The following is a 19,758-nucleotide window of genomic DNA, read 5'->3' as shown; positions in this document are numbered from 1 at the left end:
TCAGCTCCTCTGGTCTCCAGCAGGCATGGAGGGTACTTGGCATCCAGAGGGATCGAGCCTTTCTTTTGGACAGGGGCTTCCAGAGTCAGGGAGTTAAATAATGCAGGTTACGGCCAAAATGGAACAAATGCGGGAGAGAGCAAGGGCAGGTCTACACTTACAACGCTGCATGGGCGCAGCTGCACGGCTGTAGCGCCTAGGCGGAGATGCTGCTGTGCCGAGGGGAAAGCCCAGGGTGTAGTTAATCCACCTCCAGGAGAGGCAGTAAGTCTGTTGATGCGGGAAGCTCTCCCACCAACATAGCTCTGTCTACCCCGGGGGGTTAAGGTTGGTATAACTACGTTGCTCAGGAGTGTGGGTTTTTTACACCCGAGCGACAGTTTTACTGACCTAGGTCTGTAGTGTAGACCTGGCCAGAGAGAGAAACTAACAGCTGCAGACGAGAGAAATAAAGAAGTTTTAGCTGAGATGGGACAGGGGAAGAGATCCAAGGAGGCTGTGCCAAGGCGCAGGATTGCGGAGGAGAAGGCTGTTGCCCCAGCCATGGTGAGATTGCAGGGAGACGCACAGGGGCAGCTGGTGCCAGATAAGCAGATGCAGTGAGAGCTGCAGAGGGAGATTCGGTCAGAGGCAGAGACCATGTAAAAATGTACCAGCAATTGCTGACCTGGTTGCCAAGACTGCATGTGGAAATGGGGCATTTCCCTGGGCAAGTAGCTATGTAGCTGTCTGACTGCCGGGGGCGATGCCTGGTGTGCTCATGCGCTTACTGCAGTCGTGGCAGCTAGGCGTGCAATTGCACAAATGCTTTTGCACATGACCCTGCTCTCTGAAAATCCATCTCTATAAGAGAATGACACGGACCCTCCCATAAGCTGTACGGGATTTTTCTGATTCTAGGTGCCCTTTAAGGGTATTTTTTTGTGGCAGACTCTTATTCTAAGCCCTCCTGGCGATTGTGTCATTACCAATAAATCTGAGGCCGAGCCTGTTGGCTGATGGCAAGCAGAGACTCAAAGCGTAAAACTTAGAAATGGGGAAGACCTATTAGGCTGTCGTCTTACCTACCTTGTCAACTGTACCCAGCCCGGGCCTCCATCAAAGCGATGGATTCCACCTCTGATTGAGTCAATCCAAGGGGAGAGGCTCCCTCCACTTGCGGGAGATGGATCAAAGTTCTAGGAGCGCTACGGGGACCCCTCAGTAGATGGAAGAAAAGAAAGGCCTGTAAGATACACCTGCGGGATCTAGGACTCCCTACCCCTGTTGCACTCTGACCGCTGACATTGAGCTCTCCAGTGACCTTGGGAAGGGCATTATTTTATGGACCAGCCAGGCTCTATATCTGAGATCCCTAGGTAGGGTGACCAGATGTCTCAATTTTATAGGGACAGTCCTGATATCTGGGGCTTTTTCTTATATAGGATCCTATTATCCCCACCCCGTCCTGATTTTTCATACTTGCTGTCTGATCACCCTATTCCTAGGTGCTGTAAGCCTTCCGCCAAGCCCTCACTTCTCCCTCACCTGCGCCTGCTCCCCTGCTATCACCTCCCCCACTCTGCATCCTGTCACTTCCCTGTTGGAAGGCTGGAGCAGCCTTCACAGGGAAATTGACCAGTTTTGGTGAGTTTCACGTAGCACCTTCTGTTCGCCTGCACTAGCAGCAAAGAGAGAGGTGTCCGGGCTGGCCAGCTTCACGGAGCGTATGTACAGCACTGGGGGACCTTGATCTTGGTTGGCGCCTCTGCTGTGATGTTCATAACAATCACTGCGTTTCCCTTTGTAAGTTAATACATTTCAAAGCACATCTGTCTCTCCCCTTCTCTTCCCAAAACTTCACATTCATTTTGCCTGTCCGGTTCTAGAGGGAGCTGTACTGTTCAATCTTCTCCGCAGAGTGAAGTTCATTGGATAATACTGAGTTCCTTTTTGAAAATAGCGTAGCAGGAGGAATTTCAAAACTCTGGGACTGTGTATTATTTGTGGAGCAAGGACTGTGTCTTCCTCCATGTTTGGAACGTGCCTGGCACATTTTAGACAGTACTGAGATAAATAATAATAATTGGAGATATACCAGTCTCCTAGAACTGGAAGGGACCTTGAAAGGTCATCGAGTCTAGCCCCCTGCCTTCACTAGCAGGACTAAGTACTGATTTATGCCTCAGATCCCTAAGTGACCCCCTCAAGGACTGAACTCATAACCCTGGGTTTAGCAGGTCAATGCTCAAACCACTGAGCTATCCCTCCACCCAAATGGATGATAATAATAATGCACTCCAGAGACAGAGGATCTAGGCCCAAACAGAGACCTTGGGTCACATTTTCAAAAGTGCTTAAGTGACTTAGGAGCCCAAGCCCCATTTTCAGAAGTGACTTAAGCACTTAAGAGCTTAAATTCCATTGACTTTCAAGAAGAGTTAGGATCCTGAGTGTCAATTTTGAAGATGAGGCTTATGATCCTAAATCACATAGGTACTTTGGGAAATTTTACCCCTTGTTACAAGCCCTCCCAGTGATATATGGGCAGCAACCTGCAGCTCCTAACCATCCCCGAGGGGGTTGTGTGCATCCAGAACATGGGCTGTAGGTGAGTGGCAGTGTGGTCCAATGGGTAGGGCACTGGACATGGCCCCACGGGTCCTGATCTCTATTTCCAGCTCATTCTGCTCCTCCTCCCACCCTTTCTCTATTGCAATGTTTTGCTTTTCACCGTGGGGACTATTTCTAACTGTGTACGTGCAGCGCCTGACGCACCGGGCCCCTGATCTGAGGCAGGGCCTTTGTGTGACAATATAATGCTGCTCCTAGTAAGTTCCCTAGATGACTCTCTCCTCTGCTTGATTCTAGGCACAGCGCTGGCGTAACGAAAACTATGAGAGGCCCGTGGACCTGGAAGGGTCAGGGGATGACGACCCCTTTGCGGATGATGAAAGTGATGACCTCTACTCAGGATCTGGCTCGGGATGTAAGTATAGAGTAAAGGCCCCTAGGAGAGGGGATCAGATAAGAGCTCCCTGGCTGAATCCTGGGAGCTCTGCTGTTGCTTTCAGTGCTCGGCCTCTGAGGTGACTAGAGCATCAAGAGTGTCCTTTGCTCGGCTCCAGAGAAGGGAGTAAATTACAGCTCACCCATCCCCATGGGCACATGCCCTCTCCCAGCCCCCAGGGGATTGTTTCTGCAGGGTGAGGTTCCCCTGCTGACAGCAGCTCTGGGGAGTTCTGTGCCTGGCCTTCGCATACAGGCCCTGCGGCGTTTGCAGGGTGCTGGCACGTGTCAGCGTTACAGGGGGCTCATTGCCTTTGTGAGGCGTCAGGGTGTCTGGAGTGGCTCCCGGCTGTGGGTACCAGCCGCAGGACTGGCTGTTAGAAACCAGGGCACAAACCCCAGACTGGCCATGAGCTCCCAAGTATCAAGAGGGAACTCCTCATGCCCTATAACAGCCTTACTATGGAGTCACAGACAGTCCCCTTGGGCACTCTGATCTGTCTTGCCACCCAGGCAAGCCTGCCTTTGGGATAGATGGTCCCTCACACCAAAAATTACAATATTCAGCTTACTGCCAGTCACTTACCACAGGTCAATTGCACCTCAGATCTCAAACCAAAGACAACGTTTGTAGCCAATCCTATGAGAAACTAGCGAAAGATTTATTGACTAACAAAAAGAAACAAGAGTTATTTACAAGGTTAAAACAGGTAAACGTACACACACAAATGAGGTTCTAAAAGCTAATCAAAGCTTGTCTGATAAACAAGCTCTGTTTGTCCCTGAGGGCTAGCCCAGGCCAAGCCTGGGGATCTTTTGCTTATGCTTAGAAATTCTTACTCCTCAGAGTCCAAGCAGTGTAAGATGCAGTTCCTTCCCATCGGGGATTTTTATTCCCTTCGCCCAGAGTCCACACTGATGGGACGAGCCCACTCACACGCCTCGTCTCCATGGTGTGGGGTGAGCCATCAACAAAGTATTTTCTCCTCTGATGTTCTACAATGGCTCATTGGGTTCCCATGGGCCTTCTTGTGGGCAAGACCTGACACCTTCTGTGTAAACTAGTATTTCACACTCGGTAACGCTTCTCTCCTGGCTGAGGGGTTTCCAGTTTCAGGGCAAACGTTTTTATCGTTATAAAGCAAACACTTAAATATTACCTCACAGCCTGGGATACCGATCTGATCAGTGAGATTAATGCAGGTAGCAACTTCTAAGCATTTCTTAAAGTCCAAACACTAGGCACATCTCTATAAAGCTAATCCCTGTTTCAGCAATACACAGGTGGGCCGGACTAGTGGCCCGCTCTGCATTTGGCAGTGTTCAGTGAGGCCTACAGGCCTGGGCACAAGCTGGCACCTGGTCTGCCAGCTTCACAGTGTGCACCCTTCTCCTCTCTATAGCTGGCACACAGATCCCCATAACTGCTGCTGTAGGGCAGTCAGCCCCAAACCCTGGGTATACTGGCCATCCCAATCCCAGTTCTGTGGCTCGTGACTTCTCAGGGAAATCCCCCCTTGCTTCTCACAGGGCCGTGACTCTGCCCAGGCAGCAGCACATTCACAGCCTCACTTTTGTCTCCATTGTAGATTTTGAGCAGGAGTCTGGGATCGAGACGGCGGTGAGGCTCCACACGGACACTCTCCCCACCACCCCGGCCGTGCTGCCTGTCACATCTGTGCAGCCCGTGGCAACTCCCTTTGAAATGCTGCCTGCAGAGGAAACCACCCCTGAGCAGGCGACCAGCATCCTGTACATCCCCAGGGTGACAGAGGCACCGCTGATTCCCAGCTGGAAAGCAACTACCACTAGTGCCACGGCCAGTGACACCCCACCACCCTCAACAGCTGCTGCTGCTGCCAGCCTCACTACTCCTGCTGCCAAGCCAACAACCGTCCGGAGGATCCTGCCCCCCTTCGTCACGACGATGGCCACAACGCGGGCCACCACCCTGGAAATGCCAGCCACAGCTGTGACGGAAGCCATCACGGTCACAGAGGCTGCCACGTCCCGGCTCGTCACCCCCAGCACTGCCAGACCCAGAGCTGGTCCAAAGTCGAGCACCTCCAAGACCACGGTTGTCACAGAGAAAAGCACTGTCTTGCCGCCACTGGCTGCTACCTTGGCCCCCACGGACGCACCCCAGGTATGGGACAAGGGCATATCTACCCTGGGTCACTGAACGGGTGGAACCCTCTGCCCCACCCCGAGGCTTGAGAGCCTAGGCTCTGGCCTGAGCTGCAGCATCACAGCAATGTCCACACAGCTCTGAGCACTGCGCGAGTGAGAGGGTAGGGGAGGGTGATAGCTTGGGTCTCGGAGGAACGGCTAGACTGGGTCAGACCAAAGGTCCGCCTAGCCCAGTATCCTGTCTTCCAACAGTGGCCAGTGCCAGGTGCCCCAGAGGGAATGAACAGAACAGGGAATCATTAAGTGATCCATCCCCTGACACCTATTCCCAACTTCTGGCAAACAGAGGCTAGGGACACCATCCCTTCCCATCCTGGCTAATAGCCATTGATGGACCTGTCCTCCAGGTCTGAGTCATTTCTGAGTCATTTTTTCTGAGTCATTTCCTGCCAGACAGAGGAAGGCACATCAGAGGGAGCTCCAAGAAAAGCAACAAGAACAACCAGGGAGGTGTAAGGATCAGAATGTAGGAAGCGAAAGACCCCTGAGTGGAGGTGGGCTAAGCAATGGCCTTGGAGGGGATGGGGGTGTAGCGCTCCATGGGTATCTGGTTGTACAGGAAATGAGGAGAGGGGAGGTTAGGACAGCACAGGAGGGCACAGCTGGCCAATGGGGTGGGACCGTGCAGCACAGATCGGTAAGACAGATCCGCTGCATAGTGTTCTCACTGCTTGTCCTTTGAATTATACCCCTAGTTAGACTGGTCCAATTTTCAAGTGTAGAAGAGGCCTCGGACTCCGTGCGTGCTCAGTGCTAGTGACATGCTGGAAGGTGGCACGTGGCCCTTTGCTGGACATAATGCCCAAAGCCATGTTACTCGCAGCCAGCAGGGTGGTCGAACCCGACGGGGTCAGGACAAGGGGTTCCAGCCCAGAGCTCTGAGCACAAATCCAAGGTGACCTTGTGGGGAAATGGGGTGGGGGCCTGCTCTACACACATTGTTTGCACTGGTATAACTCTATTGGGTAGGGGGTGATTACTGGTATAGCTTCATTGGTACAACCCAAGTATGGCTGCAGGTGTGTTAGTATAGTGGTGCCTATGGAGGTATAGCTTATCCATGCTGGAAGAGGACCAGGAATAGCCCCTGGGGACTTGGATCACTGTATTCATGCTACGGTTAGTATCCCGGGACAGTTCAAGCGGTGAAATTTCTATGGGCCAAGTCCTTAAGCAAAACAGCAAGGGACACAGGGGCTGGCTGGGCCTTGTGCGCAGGAGCAGCTTTGTAAAGACAAAGCCGAGAAGGGTGGGATTGGGTCAGATGCTGCAGCCACTGCTTTGCACGCTGAGCTCTGGCATTTCCAAAGCCCAGCTCCCCTGGGCTCCTTTGAACATCCCAGCCACGGTGTATGAATGGGATGAGCACTGCCAACCATGCTCCTGGAGAGGCACAAAGCCACATTGGTCAGAAACGGCTTCGCCACATTGAAATAATAATGCAAAGCCCCTGAGTGTCCCGTCCTCTTATCCCTCCAGCCGCTTAATCCCTCTCTCCAGCATGTTCACTGTCTGTCTTAGGAGGAGAAGGGGCTTCGCTGAGGGAGTCAGCAATGTGAATTTTTCCGGGGGAGGAGGGAACAACCAATGTTGGGATGGTCTTGGTGGGTTTTTTTATCGACCTGAAGGTTTAGGAAGCATTGAATGAAGTGATGACCTAGCAGGACGTGGACAGAGCTGTGTGGGGTGCAGGATTCTTCTCACACCCAGGCCTGCCAACAGGGGGTAATTGCCCAGAGGCCTGGGTGATTTAAAAGGCCCCGGGAGACGTGGTTGCCGTTTTTCACTGTTCTATCCTGGGGCCCAGAATTGCTGTCAACCCCCACCCCCTGCGCCTTCCTTCTCTGCCTTTGCTTCTCGCCCCTAATTGTTTCTTGGTATGTCTCATTCCCAGGCCTGGCCCCTCAATTGCCTCGTTCCTTTATCGGTTTGTTTCCCAGGCGCGTGGGGCTGTGCAGACCATAGCTGTGCATGGCCGAGTTTGGGGTGGAAATGCTCTTGACAAAAGTATCGAGAGAATCAGGGCCGTGCACAGGGCTGTTCTGTTCTTTCTCATTGGGCATTACTTTTAATGCTGACGGCTCAGAAATCCAGGTCTGTCCCAGCCTGTCCTGGGAGTCTTCCCACTAAAACAGCTCCCAGTCTGGCTTTTTGCGTGGCCTGCCCTGTGGTTCCTGGTGAGCTGTGGGTGATGGAAGGAGGCGCTCCCTGGCCCAGCCTGGGCCCATCTCATTGAGGGTGTTGAAGATCAGCGCAGGGACCTCGAATTTGTGCCAGTGCTGAGGAGGTGCCAGTGTAGCGAGTGGTGGCCTGAGCAGCAGGCTGAGGTTGAAGGCTGTTTTATTCCCAGGCACGGGGGAGTTCTTAGGCACACAGATTGCCGCTAGGACCTGGAGTAGCAGCGATGAGGCTAGGAGCGCTGCAAAGCCCTGTGCTTGGACAGCAGACATCTTTTGTTTAGGGTGACCTCCAGGGCAGGCAAGACAAGCCGAGGTTTGGGTCAAGGGAAGGTCACTGCGGAGCAAGAGCAGATGGCCCCTGCCCGTGCCCTCAAGTGCCTGAAACAACCTCAGGGATGGAGCTGGCTGTTGAATGATTGATCCAGAGACAGGCTCTCTGCAGAGGGGCAGCAGGCGGAGCACAGATGGGTGATCTGAGACCAGCTTCCTAGCCATGGCAGTGGAAGCAGTTGAGAGGAAGGCTGGCTTTATGGTCAGACACTGCGAGTTCGGTTCCTGACTCTGCCTCTCGCCTGTTCGGTGACTGTAGGCAAGTCACTTCCCCTCACTGTCCCCAGCTGAAGAATGGGGCTAATGATCCTGACCCACCTTGTAAAGCGCTGTGAGATCTGCTCAGATCTGGGTCCAAACTTTGAACTCATGCCCTGTTTTTGCTTTTCTGCAAGCTGGCCTAACCGGTCCCATGGGAGTTGGGCACCTAACCTGCTTAGGTGCTTTGGAAAATCCGTCAGGCACCTATCTGCATCTTTAGACACCTGAACAGCTGTGTGAATCTGGCCTTTGCAATCTAAGTGAGCTCCAATGACATAGGAACATAAGACCAGCCAGACTGGGTCAGACCAAAGGTCCATCTAGCCCAGTGTCCTGTCTTCCCACAGTGGCCAATGCTGGATACTTCAGAGGGAATGAACAGAACAGGGCAATTTATTGAATGATCCATTCCCTGTCATAAAGTCCCAGCTTCTGGCTGTCGGAGGTTTAGGGACACCCAGAGGAGGGGTGACCATCTTGGCTATTGATGGACCTATCCTCCAGGAACTTATCTAATTCTTTTTCATATCCAGTTATACGTTTGGCCTTCACAACATCCCCTGGCAATGAGTTCCACAGAGTGTGCATTGTGTGAGGAAGTACTTCCTTCTGTTCGCTTTAAACCTGCTGCCTGTTAACTTCTTGTGAAGGGGTAAATTAACACTTCCTTATTCACTTTCTCCACACCAGTCATGATTTTATAGACCTCGGTCACATCCTCCCACCCCACAGCTGTCTCCTTCGGAACCTGAATGGTCTTTTTAATCTCTCCTGATATGGAAGCTGCTCCATGCTCCAAAATCAGCTTTGTTGCCCTTCTTGATACTTTTTCTAATTCTAATTAGGGCTGTCAAGCGGTTAAAAAAATTAATTGTGATTAATCATGCGATTAAAAAAGCTAAACAATAAGAGAATACCATTTATTTAAATATTTTTGGATGTTTCCCACGTTTTCAAATACACCGATTTCAATTACAACACTGACTACAACGTGTTCAGTGCGCACTTTATATTTATTTTTTTATTACAAATATTTGCACTGTAAAAAAAAAACAAAGGAAGAGTATTTTTCAGTTCACCTCATACAAGTACTGTAGTGCAATCTCTTTATCATAAAAGTTGAACTTACAAGTGTAGAATTATGTAAAAAAAAAACAACTGCATTAAAAAATAAAACAATATAAAACTTAAGAGTCTACAAGTCCACTCAGTCCTACTTCAGCCAGTCGCTCAGACAAGCAAGTTTGGTTACAATTTGCAGGAGATAAAGCTGCCTGCTTCTTGTGCACAATGTCCAGGGCCAGCTCCAAGGTTTTTGCCATCCCAAGCGGCGGGGAGAAAAAAAAAAAAAGCCGCGATTGCAATCGGCAGCACTTTGGCGGCAGCTCCACTGCGTTGCTTCATTCTTTGGTGGCAATTCGGCAGCAGCTCCTTCCATCTGAGAGGGACTGAGGGACCTGCCGCCGAAGAGCCGGACGTGCCACCCCTTTCTGTTGGCCGCCCCAAGCACCTGCTTGCTGTGCTGGTGCCTGGAGCCGGCCCTGCAATATCACCTGAAAGTGAGAACTGGAAGTCGCATGGCACTGTTGTAGCCAGCGTCACAAGATATTTACGTGCCAGATGCGCTAAAGATTCATACGTCCCTTCATGCTTCAAGCACCATTCCAGAGGACATGCGCCCATGCTGATGACGGGTTCTGTTCGATAACAATCCAAAGCAGTGCAGACCGATGCATGCTCATTTTCATCCTCTGAGTCAGATGCCACCAGGAGAAGGTTGATTTTCTTTTTTGGTGGTTCGGCTTCTGTAGTTTCCTCATCAGAGTGTTGCTCTTTTAAGACTTCTGAAAGCATCCTCCACACCTCGTCCCTCTCAGATTTTGGACGGCCTTCACATTCTTAAATCTGGGGTCAAGTGCTGTAGCTATCTTTAGAAATCTCACACTGGTACCTTCTTTGCCTTTTGTCAAATCTGCTGTGAAAGTGTTCTTAAAATGAACAAGTACATAAGAGGTTGTTACAAGGGGAGGCAGAAATTTTTTTCTTCTTAATCACTGAGGACAGGACAAGAAGCAGTGGACTTAAATTATAGCAAGGGAGGTTTAGGTTGCACGTCAGGAAAAGTTTCCTAACTCTCAGGGTGGTTAAGCACTGGAACAAATTGTCTAGGGAGGTTGTGGAATCTCCATCTTTGGAGATTTGTAAGAGCAGGTTAAACAAATACCTGTCAAAGATGGTCTAGATAATTCTTAGTCCTGCCATGAGTGCAGGGGACTGGACTAGCTGACTTCTGGAGGTCCCTTCCAGTCCTATGATTGTATGATTCTATGTACTGGGTCATCATCTGACACTGCTGTAACACGAAATATATGGTAGAATGCAGGTAAATCAGAGCAGGGGACATACAATTCTCCCTCAAGGAGTTCAGTCACAAATTTAATTAACGCATTGTTTCTTTTAATGAGCATCATCAGCATGGAAGCATGTCCTCTGGAATGGTGGCCGAAGCATGAAAGGGCATATGAATGTTTAGCATATCTGGCCATAAATACCTTGCAATGCCAGCTACAGAAGTGCCATGAGAACACCTGTTCTCACTTTCTGGTGACATTGTAAATAAGAAGCAAGCAGCATTATCTCCTGTAAATGTAAATAACCTTGTTCGTCTGAGCAATTGGCTCAACAAGAAGTAGGACTGAGTGGACTTGTAGGCTCTAAAGTTTTACATTGTTTTGTTTTCGAGTGCAGTTATGGAATAAAAAAAATCTACATTTGTAAGTTACACTTTCACAATAAGAGGTTGCACTACAGCACTTGTATATTTCAATTCACTTCATACTATTTCGTTTATCATTTTTACAGTGCAAGTATTTGTAATAAAAAATATCAAGTGAGCCCTGTACACTTTGTATTCTGTGTTGTAACTGAAATCAATATATTTGAAAATGTAGAAAAATATCCAAAAATATTTAATAAATTTCAATTGGTATTCCATTATTGAACAGTGTGATTAATTGCGATTAATTAATTAATTAATTGCGATTAATTGCGATTTTAATTGCTATTACTTTTTTTGAGTTAATCGCATGAGTTAATCGTGTGATTAATCAACGGCCCTGATCTGAATATATCTTTTTTGAGATGGGGTGACCAGAACTGCATGCAGTGTTCAAGATGTGGGTGTACCATGCATTTGTATAGAGGCATTATGATTTTTACCGTCTTATTATCTATCCCTTTCTTAATGGTTCCTAACCTTCTGTTCACTTTTTTGACATTGAGTGGATGTTTTCAGGGAACTATCCACAGTGACTCCAAAATCTCTTTCTTGAGTGGTACCAGCTAATTTAGATGCCGTCATTTTGTATGTATAGTTGGGATTATGTTTTCCAATGTGCATTACTTTGCATTTATCAATATTGAATTTCATTTGCTATTTTGTTGCCCAGTCACCCAGTTTTGGGAGATCCCTTTGTAACTCTTCGCAGTCTGCCTGGGACTTAACTGTCTTGAGTAACTGGACAAAACACAGTGCTATGTCCTGATGTATCAGTGTCCATTGGACAAACTCTCCCATTGGACAAACTGGGGCCTTATATTATTCTGTTCTGGTAGCTCCTAAGGCCCCAGCAGAGCTCAGGGCCCCATCCCGCTAGGCACCGTCCAGATGCACTGAGGGATCTCGACACCGCAGCTGGGAGCTAGCCGTAAACTGCCCATGAACTGGTCAGAGAGGGACCTCCCTGGCTGCTCAGAAGTGTGATATATTGGAAATACCACCGCAAACGAGCTCTGTACTTGAGCTCAGGTTTTACAGCAGCCCATAAACAGCTGAGGGAAACCACGCTAGTGCTGCCGCAAGTGTGAATGGGGGCCCCCAATAAATGGCTCCCACACCTCAATGCAGCGTGTATGGAGCGCGATCCATGGAGCTCGCAGCCCCAGCAGAACCCTGAGGTGTGACTGCAGCCCCTGGCTGAAAGCTACCCCCAGCAGCGACAGCGGTGAAGCTAGCCCCAGCAGCCTGGGACGCGGCCCCGTGGTGATGTACCCGAGGCCCTGGTCAGGAGGGGCCAGCCCAGGTAGCCAGCCATTCTGCGGTGGCTTTGCAGCTGTTATTACTTGAGCCAGCTGGGTCAAACCTAGCTCAGGCATGTCTACGCCTAGTGCAGTCGCACTCCCCATGGCAGTGTAGACACCCTTAGTGAGGGCTGCTCTCTGCAGACAAAGAGTGGGAGGGTAACCAGAGGCACCAAGAAATGATGCGACTTGCCCCCAGGTCTCCTGGGCTCCTAGCTGCAGGCCCTGTCTGCCAGACGATGCTCCCCATGCAAAGGGATGGAAAAATCAGTGTCCCTGCACAGCTCCGGCATGGGTCTCATGTGGTTTGCAGGTGGTGATGATTCGTTTCCCTGTGTCTTTTACAAGTTCATCATGCCATCTCCTGTTTCCTCCCTGGCCAGTCAGAGCCCCACTGCTCTGCAGTTATTCATTTGTGTAACATTTCCTGCCTCTTGGGTCGCACGGCAGTGGGTTTAATCCGCTGATCTCTCTGATCCAAAGGCCTGAAGCGTCTGTTTGAAGGAAGCAGTGACTGAGATGCAGAGTTACTTGTCTAAATGAGTTCCCCTTTCTCTGCGTCGCTCCAGGCTCCCTCAGGCTGTCAGTTATTCTCTGTCACAAAAGGAGGCAGATGCACACTCCCCGGGAGCTAGCGAGCCAGGGGGCTTGTTTTAAAGGCAGTGGTGCAAGGGAGAGGACACACTGCTGCCCGCCAGCCTCGTCTAGACTGAGAAGCAGCTGCACTGCTTGGCAGGCCTGGAGAGAACACAGGGATCACGGTGACTGGGGAGCCAGGCATTGCTCCTGAGGGGCTGGGGAGGGGAGGGTGCTAGCTCAAGGGCTCTGTAGCAGCTCAGCTAATGGAACTAAAGCAGGATCGGGCCCGCGGGGGGGGCAGGTCGGTTGGCATGCGGGGGGCTGGCAGGTAGGCTGGCCTGTGGGGATTGGGCCCACGGGGGGCTAGCAGGGAGGCCAGCCTGCAGGGATCAGGCCTGCGGGGAGCTGGTGGGTAGGTTGGCCTGCAGGGATTGAGTCCGCGGGGAGCTGGTGGGTAGGTTGGCCCACGGGGATCGGGCCCATGGGGAGCTGGTGGGTAGGTTGGCCCACGGGGATCGGGCCATTGGGAGATGGTGGGTAGGTTGGCCCGTGAGGATCGGGCCCACAGGGAGCTGGTAGGTAGGTTGGCCCGCAGGGCTTGGGCCATTGGGAGATGGCGGGAAGGCCGGGCTGCAGGGATTGAGCCCACGGGGAGCTGGTGGGTAGGTTGGCCTTCAGGGATCGGGCCCGCAGGGGGCTGGTGGGTAGGCTCGGCTGCGGGGATCGGGCCCGCGGGAGGCTGGCACAGAGGCTGGCCTTCAGGGATTGGGCCATGGGGAGCTGGCGGGGAGGTTGGTCCACGGGGATTGGGCCGGCGGGAGATGGCAGGAAGGCTGGCCTGCAGGGATCAGGCCTGTGGGAAGCTGGTGGGTAGGTTGGCCCGCGGGGATTGGGCCATCGGGAGATGGGGGGAAGGCCGGGCTGCAGGGATCAGGCCCGCGGGGAGCTGGTGGGTAAGTTGGCCCGTGGGGATCGGGCCGTTGGGAGATGGCAGGAAGGCCTGGCTGCAGGGATTGGGCCCGCGGGGAGCTGGTGGGTAGGTTGACCTGCAGGGATCGGACCCGCAGGGAACTGGTGGGTAGGTTGGACCGCAGGGATTGGGCCATTGGGAGATGGCAGGAAGGCCGGGCTGCAGGGATTGGGCCCGCGGGGAGCTGGTGGATAAGTTGGCCCGTAGGGATCGGGCCCGCAGGGAGCTGGTGGGTAGGTTGGCCTGCAGGAATTGGGCCCACAGGGAGCTGGTGGGTAGGTTGACCTGCAGGGATCGGGTCCGTGGGGAACTGGTGGGTAGGTTGACCTGCAGGGATCGGGCCCGCGGGGAGCTGGTGGGTAGATTGGCCTTCAGGGATCGGGCCCGCGAGGAGCTGGTGGGTAAGTTGGCCCATGGGGATCGGGCCCGCAGGGAGCTGGTGGGTAGGTTGACCTGCAGGGATCGGGCCTGCAGGGAGCTGGTGGGTAGGTTGACCTGCAGGGATCAGGCCCGTGGGAAGCTGGTGGGTAGGTTGGCCCGCAGGGATTGGGCCCATGGAGAGCAGGTGGGACCTCGTGAGGTCATCTAGCCCAGTCCCCTGCACTCAAGGCAGGACTAAGTATTATCTAGACCATCCCTGACAGCTGTTAGTCCAACCTGCTCTTAAAAATGAGGATGTCTAATGCTCCTTGTGATCTGGTGGGACATTTCAAGGAAGCTGTAAGATGGGCTGGACTGACCCAGCTACCCGGCGCTCAGCCCCAGCCTGCCCAACTCGCCTTCCCCCCGTGGTGCCACACAGCAATAGCTGCCTCGGGTCCCAACGTCTCTCGCCATCTCGGACGGGGGCGGGGATGGAGCTGGGGAGATCTGGCAGGGGAAAGGCAGAGGGAAGCTCAAAGCAGTTTCTCCTCACGGTTTCCCTCTCCTCCTCCGTCTCGTTCCCTTCCCCAGACCGAGCTGCTGGACGTGACCGTGTCCACAGCCCTCGACAACGAGCTGGAGGTTCCTGTCAGCGGAGGGCCCAGCGGGGACTTCGAAATCCGCGAGGAGGAAGACACGACTCGGCCAGAGCTCAGTAACGAAGTGATCGCCGCGGTTACCCTGGCAGCAGAGCCGGGGCTGGGGAAGAATGCAGAGCCCGGCCTCATAGACAATACGATAGACTCTGGGAACTCGGCTGCCCAGCTCCCCCAGAAGAACATCCTGGAGAGGAAAGAAGTGCTAATAGGTGAGGCTGACGCTCTGGTGCTGACGGGGAGTTCGAAACTCTGCAAAAGGCCCTAGTGACCCCTCACCACCCTGAACTCCACGCAGTTGACTGGGAGGCGGGTGGGGCAGAAAGGGAAGTAGGCAAATAAAAAGGCCCGCGATTTATTATTGTTAAATCTCTGGGGGGGGGGGGGGGGTTCAATGGTGATTTTTGGATGCCTGGGGTCAGCAGTGCTGTTGGTGGCCAGGAGACCTCTCTGTCCTGCTCACTGAACAGCTCTTTCCTTTGCTCTCCGTTGCAGCTGTCATCGTGGGCGGCGTGGTCGGGGCGCTCTTTGCTGCCTTTCTGGTTATGCTGCTCATCTACCGGATGAAGAAGAAGGACGAAGGGAGCTACACACTGGAGGAGCCAAAGCAGGCGAACGTCACATACCAAAAGCCCGACAAGCAGGAGGAGTTCTATGCATAAACAGAGCCCAGAGTGCCTCTCTCTCCGTTTCACTCGATTTCTGGTTCAATTTCCTTCGGCCCCCACCCTCCCCCAGCCAATCTCTCTCTCTCGCTCTCTTTCTGATGGGACTGTGAGTTGAACAAACAAACACTATAATAAAAAGAAAAAAAAACCAGCTTCAGTTAAAATATATACAAATAAAGCGTCACCAATTTAAAAACGAATCCCGTAACCTTTCTCCAGCGGACGCAGCGTTTGCAGGGGACAGCAAGCGTGAGGAGCGAACGGGCAGCCAACTTTCAGTGCCTATGCGAACACTCCTCGGACGAGAGCATGCTTGGGTGGTCATTTTCCTGATGATGGTTGGAGTTTCCTGGGTTTACCAAACACCACGACTGACTCTGAGATCTGAATACCTGTTACCAGAATTGGGGTAGGGGTGGGAGTGTGGGGAGAGGGAGGGGTTTCTTTCTTTCTGTGGGGTTGGGGGTTTGGTTTCTTACTGGGACTCGCTGCTCCATGGCTATATTCGGAAAGAGGATGCGTCTGTCAAATACAATTTCAAGCCTTGAAAAAGCACAATGAGATGAAACAGCTAATGTTGCGGTTTGCTCTCGGAATGAAAAATGGCCAGTGGGCTGGAGCTGAGCTTTTAGAGCACCTCCTCAGAGAGTTCACATAGCTGCAGAGAGCCCCGGTTGGCAGTTGTGTGGGGCTCCTTTCCTCACACTGCTTCACTTCATTGCATTGCTGTGCACAGCCAGAGACCTTAAGTGTATAGAAACCATGTTTGGGGGGCTGGCGAGGGGCTTGGTGAAAGGGACCTTGCTGTTGCTGGGTTTTCACTGTGACGAACAAAACTCAGCTAGCGCAGTATTCCCTGCTCTTTGCAAACAACCAGCGCTGGTGGTTTGAAGGGAACCAGGATAATGGGGGCAGGGGGGATCGACAAGAACAACAACAAGAGGCTAAGAGGTCTTCTGTGTTCCTTTGAATGTGATAATATTTCACAGACCTCATCCAGCCGTGCTTTGCACCCATTCTCCTCAGATGTTGTTTGGTGATAGCTCCTGTCAAATTGCAGATACCCTAGGAAATTAAGAAAATAAAGGAGACAACGGTAGGTTTTCAAGGGTCACTGTCAGGTCACATTAGCTCCATGATGTATCATTTATTAAATCCAAGACTGATATGTTTCCATTATCTTTTTTTAGTTTTTATTTTTAAAACTCCTGTTCAAACTTTACAGCTAGGACCTGATTGACTTCCAATGGGCTTCGGATCAACTTCGCATGGGAGCCCAAAAGGGAAACCAGCCAGAAGCAACCATCAAACTGACTAATGTGTTTTGAATCCTCTGAGGTGCGTTTAGGATGGAAAGGACGTAAGTGGCACGAGGGCCCAATCCAGACCCCAGGGATTGGGCCCATAGTGTGGAATATTCAGTGAGAAATTTGAATTGGCCGGCTTTAATAACCTAAAGGGCTGTTCACGATACAGTTAAGGAAACTGGGTTTTTAAAAAGATTATTTGGAACTGGACCATGTTCCTTTGAGGCCCTCACTTTGCTATTGTATTTACTTTTAAAAAAGCAGTCAACATCCTTATGTCACCTACTAGTCTGACTCTTTGAACCCTTCCCAAGGCTGACTTGCAAGTGGAGGTTTATCAGTATACTAGTGGCTAACGTGGGCATTTAGCTCAGGCAGTATAGACACAGGCATTTACATTCTGATGTGCTTGGGTCAATCTCCACAAATAACCAACCCGAAGCTGTTGTGACCCATGGAACTCTCTCGTGGATCAGTGTGGGCACACGTAATTGGGAACAGGATATGCCTTGTGAGGGACCTTGGGACTTGTCTTAGTGGGCCACGCCGGGGATGATCTGCTCATGGAGCCAGAAAAAGTTTCGGCATAGCCCAGAGAACAAAGCGGCTCTGGCATGTGGACGAGAGAGGAGAATTGTGGCCAAAGCAAACATTTGGTGATAGCAGCTGGTATCTGATGAAAGGCACAAGAATGACAACCCAGGCTTGGTTCTGATGTCACAATGTCAGCAGAGTTATTCCTGATTGATTCCGGTGTAACTGAGAGCAGAATGAGGCTGTCAGTCATATGAAAAGGCCCCTCCAGGGCTGCCAGGAGGTGAGAGCCAAATGTTTGAAGGTTTGGTGCAAATCTGGATGGAGGGTTTTTTTCCCCACCAACTTTAAGCTGAGATTTTTTTTCAAAAAGGACTTTGATTTTGAATGTCTTTATTTTTAGGACTGTATTGAGACCTTAAAGGGGGCTAATTCTCCAGGGTGGATTCTGAAAATCAAGCCCCTTATAGATGTCTCAATTTGGGCACCCCAAAGACTGAGGCAACCAAAAATCCTTAGTCCCTTTTGAAAGACAAGGTCCTAATCTTTTGAGACTATATTAAAATCTCCAAGCTTAATCTTTTAAATTTTGCTTTTCTCAGCTTCCTCATTAATCTGCGCCATTATATTTTTCCCTTAATAGTCTGAAGTACTGTAATACAACTTTTTCTTTTAATCCACTTTAGACTTCTCAGCTGGTATTAAACTGTAATCCCGATACTTAAATCTTTTACAGGTTCGGAAGGGAGTAACGATCTCAAAATATGAGTGTTAGAGCAGGCTGAAAAATCCTTCTTTGCTTTCTCTTAAAAGAATTTAAAGTACAAAAAGACAAAAATATCGTTAATTAAAACACTGATCAGAGTTGACCAATGTCTTAATTTATTGTCCAGTAGCTGCTGCTACCAATCTCTTTCTGTGTCTCTCTTGGACTAGAAAGCAGATGTGATCTCAAGGACATTTTTATCTTGGTTTGTAGCATACCTTTTCTTTTTTAAAAAATTAAAATCGGTCACCAATAGGCCCTTCCAACTGTCTCAGCTATCCAGAAGTGAAAGGGTAGATGTAAGACTAAAGTTCGGAATAATCACTCCAGATGTGTTTTATGTCTTCTCTTCTGTGCATAGACTGGGGGACTGGAAGCTATACCATGAATGTGGCTTCCTGTATCTTAATTTGTTGGAGGAAATCATCCAAGAGCTGTCAATAATCAAATGCTGCAAGGATTTGATCCACAGCCCATCAGAATCATAGGAAAGACTCCTCTTGACTTCAGTGGGGTTAGGATTGTGGGACCCAACTGGAAGTCAATGGGAGTTGGAGGATTAACTCCATTGGGTACTTCTGAAAATCCTGCTATCAATATATGAAGAATATGAGTTTCTCCAGGGGGTTTGGTGGGACTCCTGGTGTGAGCCTTGATCAAAGGGAGGGGAGGGTGGAAAGCAGGTGGTTTCCCCCAGCTGTTGATCTGGTAATGAAACAGGAAATGCATTATGAAAATCAACTTGCGATAGGTACCATGTAAGGCAGCATCTTACCAAACCTTGGGCTTGTGTGGCTAGGGGACATGATGCAAATCTTTGGATACCTTCTCTGCTTCCCTCTCCTACCTGCTTCAAATGCTGATTGGTTTATAGGGCCTAATTCGGTGAGGTGCTGGGTGCCCTCAGCTCCAATGGGCTCGTAGTCAAGAAAGGAAACCCCAAAATGGGATTTCAGTGATTCCACATCTGAAGTTCTGGCTCTGCGCATGCTGCCTCTTATCCCATGACCTGCAGTACAGAGCATGTCTTGATGATCTCCTGGAAAGCTTCAGCAAGCCCGGGACACAGCTGCGCTCCAGCCCCAGGGGTTCTGAATTCACAACAGCGCTTCTGACTTTGCAGTGACTCCCACTTCGAACCCAGGCGGTTACAATCTGTCTCCCTGTTTTAACTGAACTTCTGACCTGTGGAATTTTCTTCTTCCAGGTGTCAATCAAAGGCTGGATGCTGCTGCTGCATGGTGGAAGGTGCAGGTATTTGTCCTGGCTTGTGGCTTAACACCAGCTAGCTAATGGAAAGTCAGTTGGATGTAACTTGTTTCCCAGCAGCTGCAGCATTGGCTTTTAGGGATCCTTCTATGGGTAGCTCATATGCTAAGGTGATGGACAGTCTTTAACCACTGAAATCAGAGCTGAGCTGACAAGGCTCTGGCCACAGAGGACTCCCTAGCCTGAGCTGTATTGGCTCGGCAAGGAGGTATTTGTTCAGCTGAGGTCTCATTCTCAAAGCCGGTATCAATAGCTCCCGTCACCTTCACCCAGAGCTGTGGGCATTCAGCACTTCAAAAGAACATGTGGCCCTAATGTAAGACACAGAAGGAGATGATGTATTAAGTCGGAAAGTAACTTTTCCCCATAGTCATATTTGAACCCTAAGGCCACTCTTCCAATTCTGCCCTTTTCTGCTGCCTGGCTTTGTGAGAGGTTTTCTGGGTGGTGAGCAGAGCAGAACCTAAGGTGATGCTGTGACTGCAGGCAGAAGCTCTGATGTAGAGAAGGGCTCATATCAAAACGCTGGATTCCCCCGAGCTTTGCAGGGGTTCTGCTTCTGGACCGCTTTGATGACTGACCCCTTGGACTTCCCCGAACCCAGGGTCTGCGCGCAC

General features: G+C 50.9%; 1 protein-coding gene across 1 annotated transcript; it reads left to right on the top strand.

Moving 5' to 3' along the window:
* The first annotated feature begins 468 nt into the window (after window positions 1–468).
* Window positions 469–17,975, top strand: SDC3 (syndecan 3). The gene is made up of 5 exons (XM_075060886.1): window positions 469–546; window positions 2,851–2,968; window positions 4,578–5,134; window positions 14,533–14,809; window positions 15,093–17,975. Exons 1-5 carry the CDS (start codon window positions 469–471, stop codon window positions 15,257–15,259), a joined length of 1,197 nt encoding a protein of 398 aa, XP_074916987.1. The 3' UTR covers window positions 15,260–17,975.
* The last annotated feature ends 1,783 nt before the right edge of the window (window positions 17,976–19,758 follow it).

Source organism: Chelonoidis abingdonii, chromosome 25 (assembly GCF_003597395.2).
Source record: "Chelonoidis abingdonii isolate Lonesome George chromosome 25, CheloAbing_2.0, whole genome shotgun sequence".
Lineage (NCBI taxonomy): Eukaryota > Metazoa > Chordata > Testudines > Testudinidae > Chelonoidis > Chelonoidis abingdonii.
The sequence above is the reverse complement of the archived record's forward strand: the minus strand, read 5'-3'. Positions and strand labels throughout refer to the sequence as shown.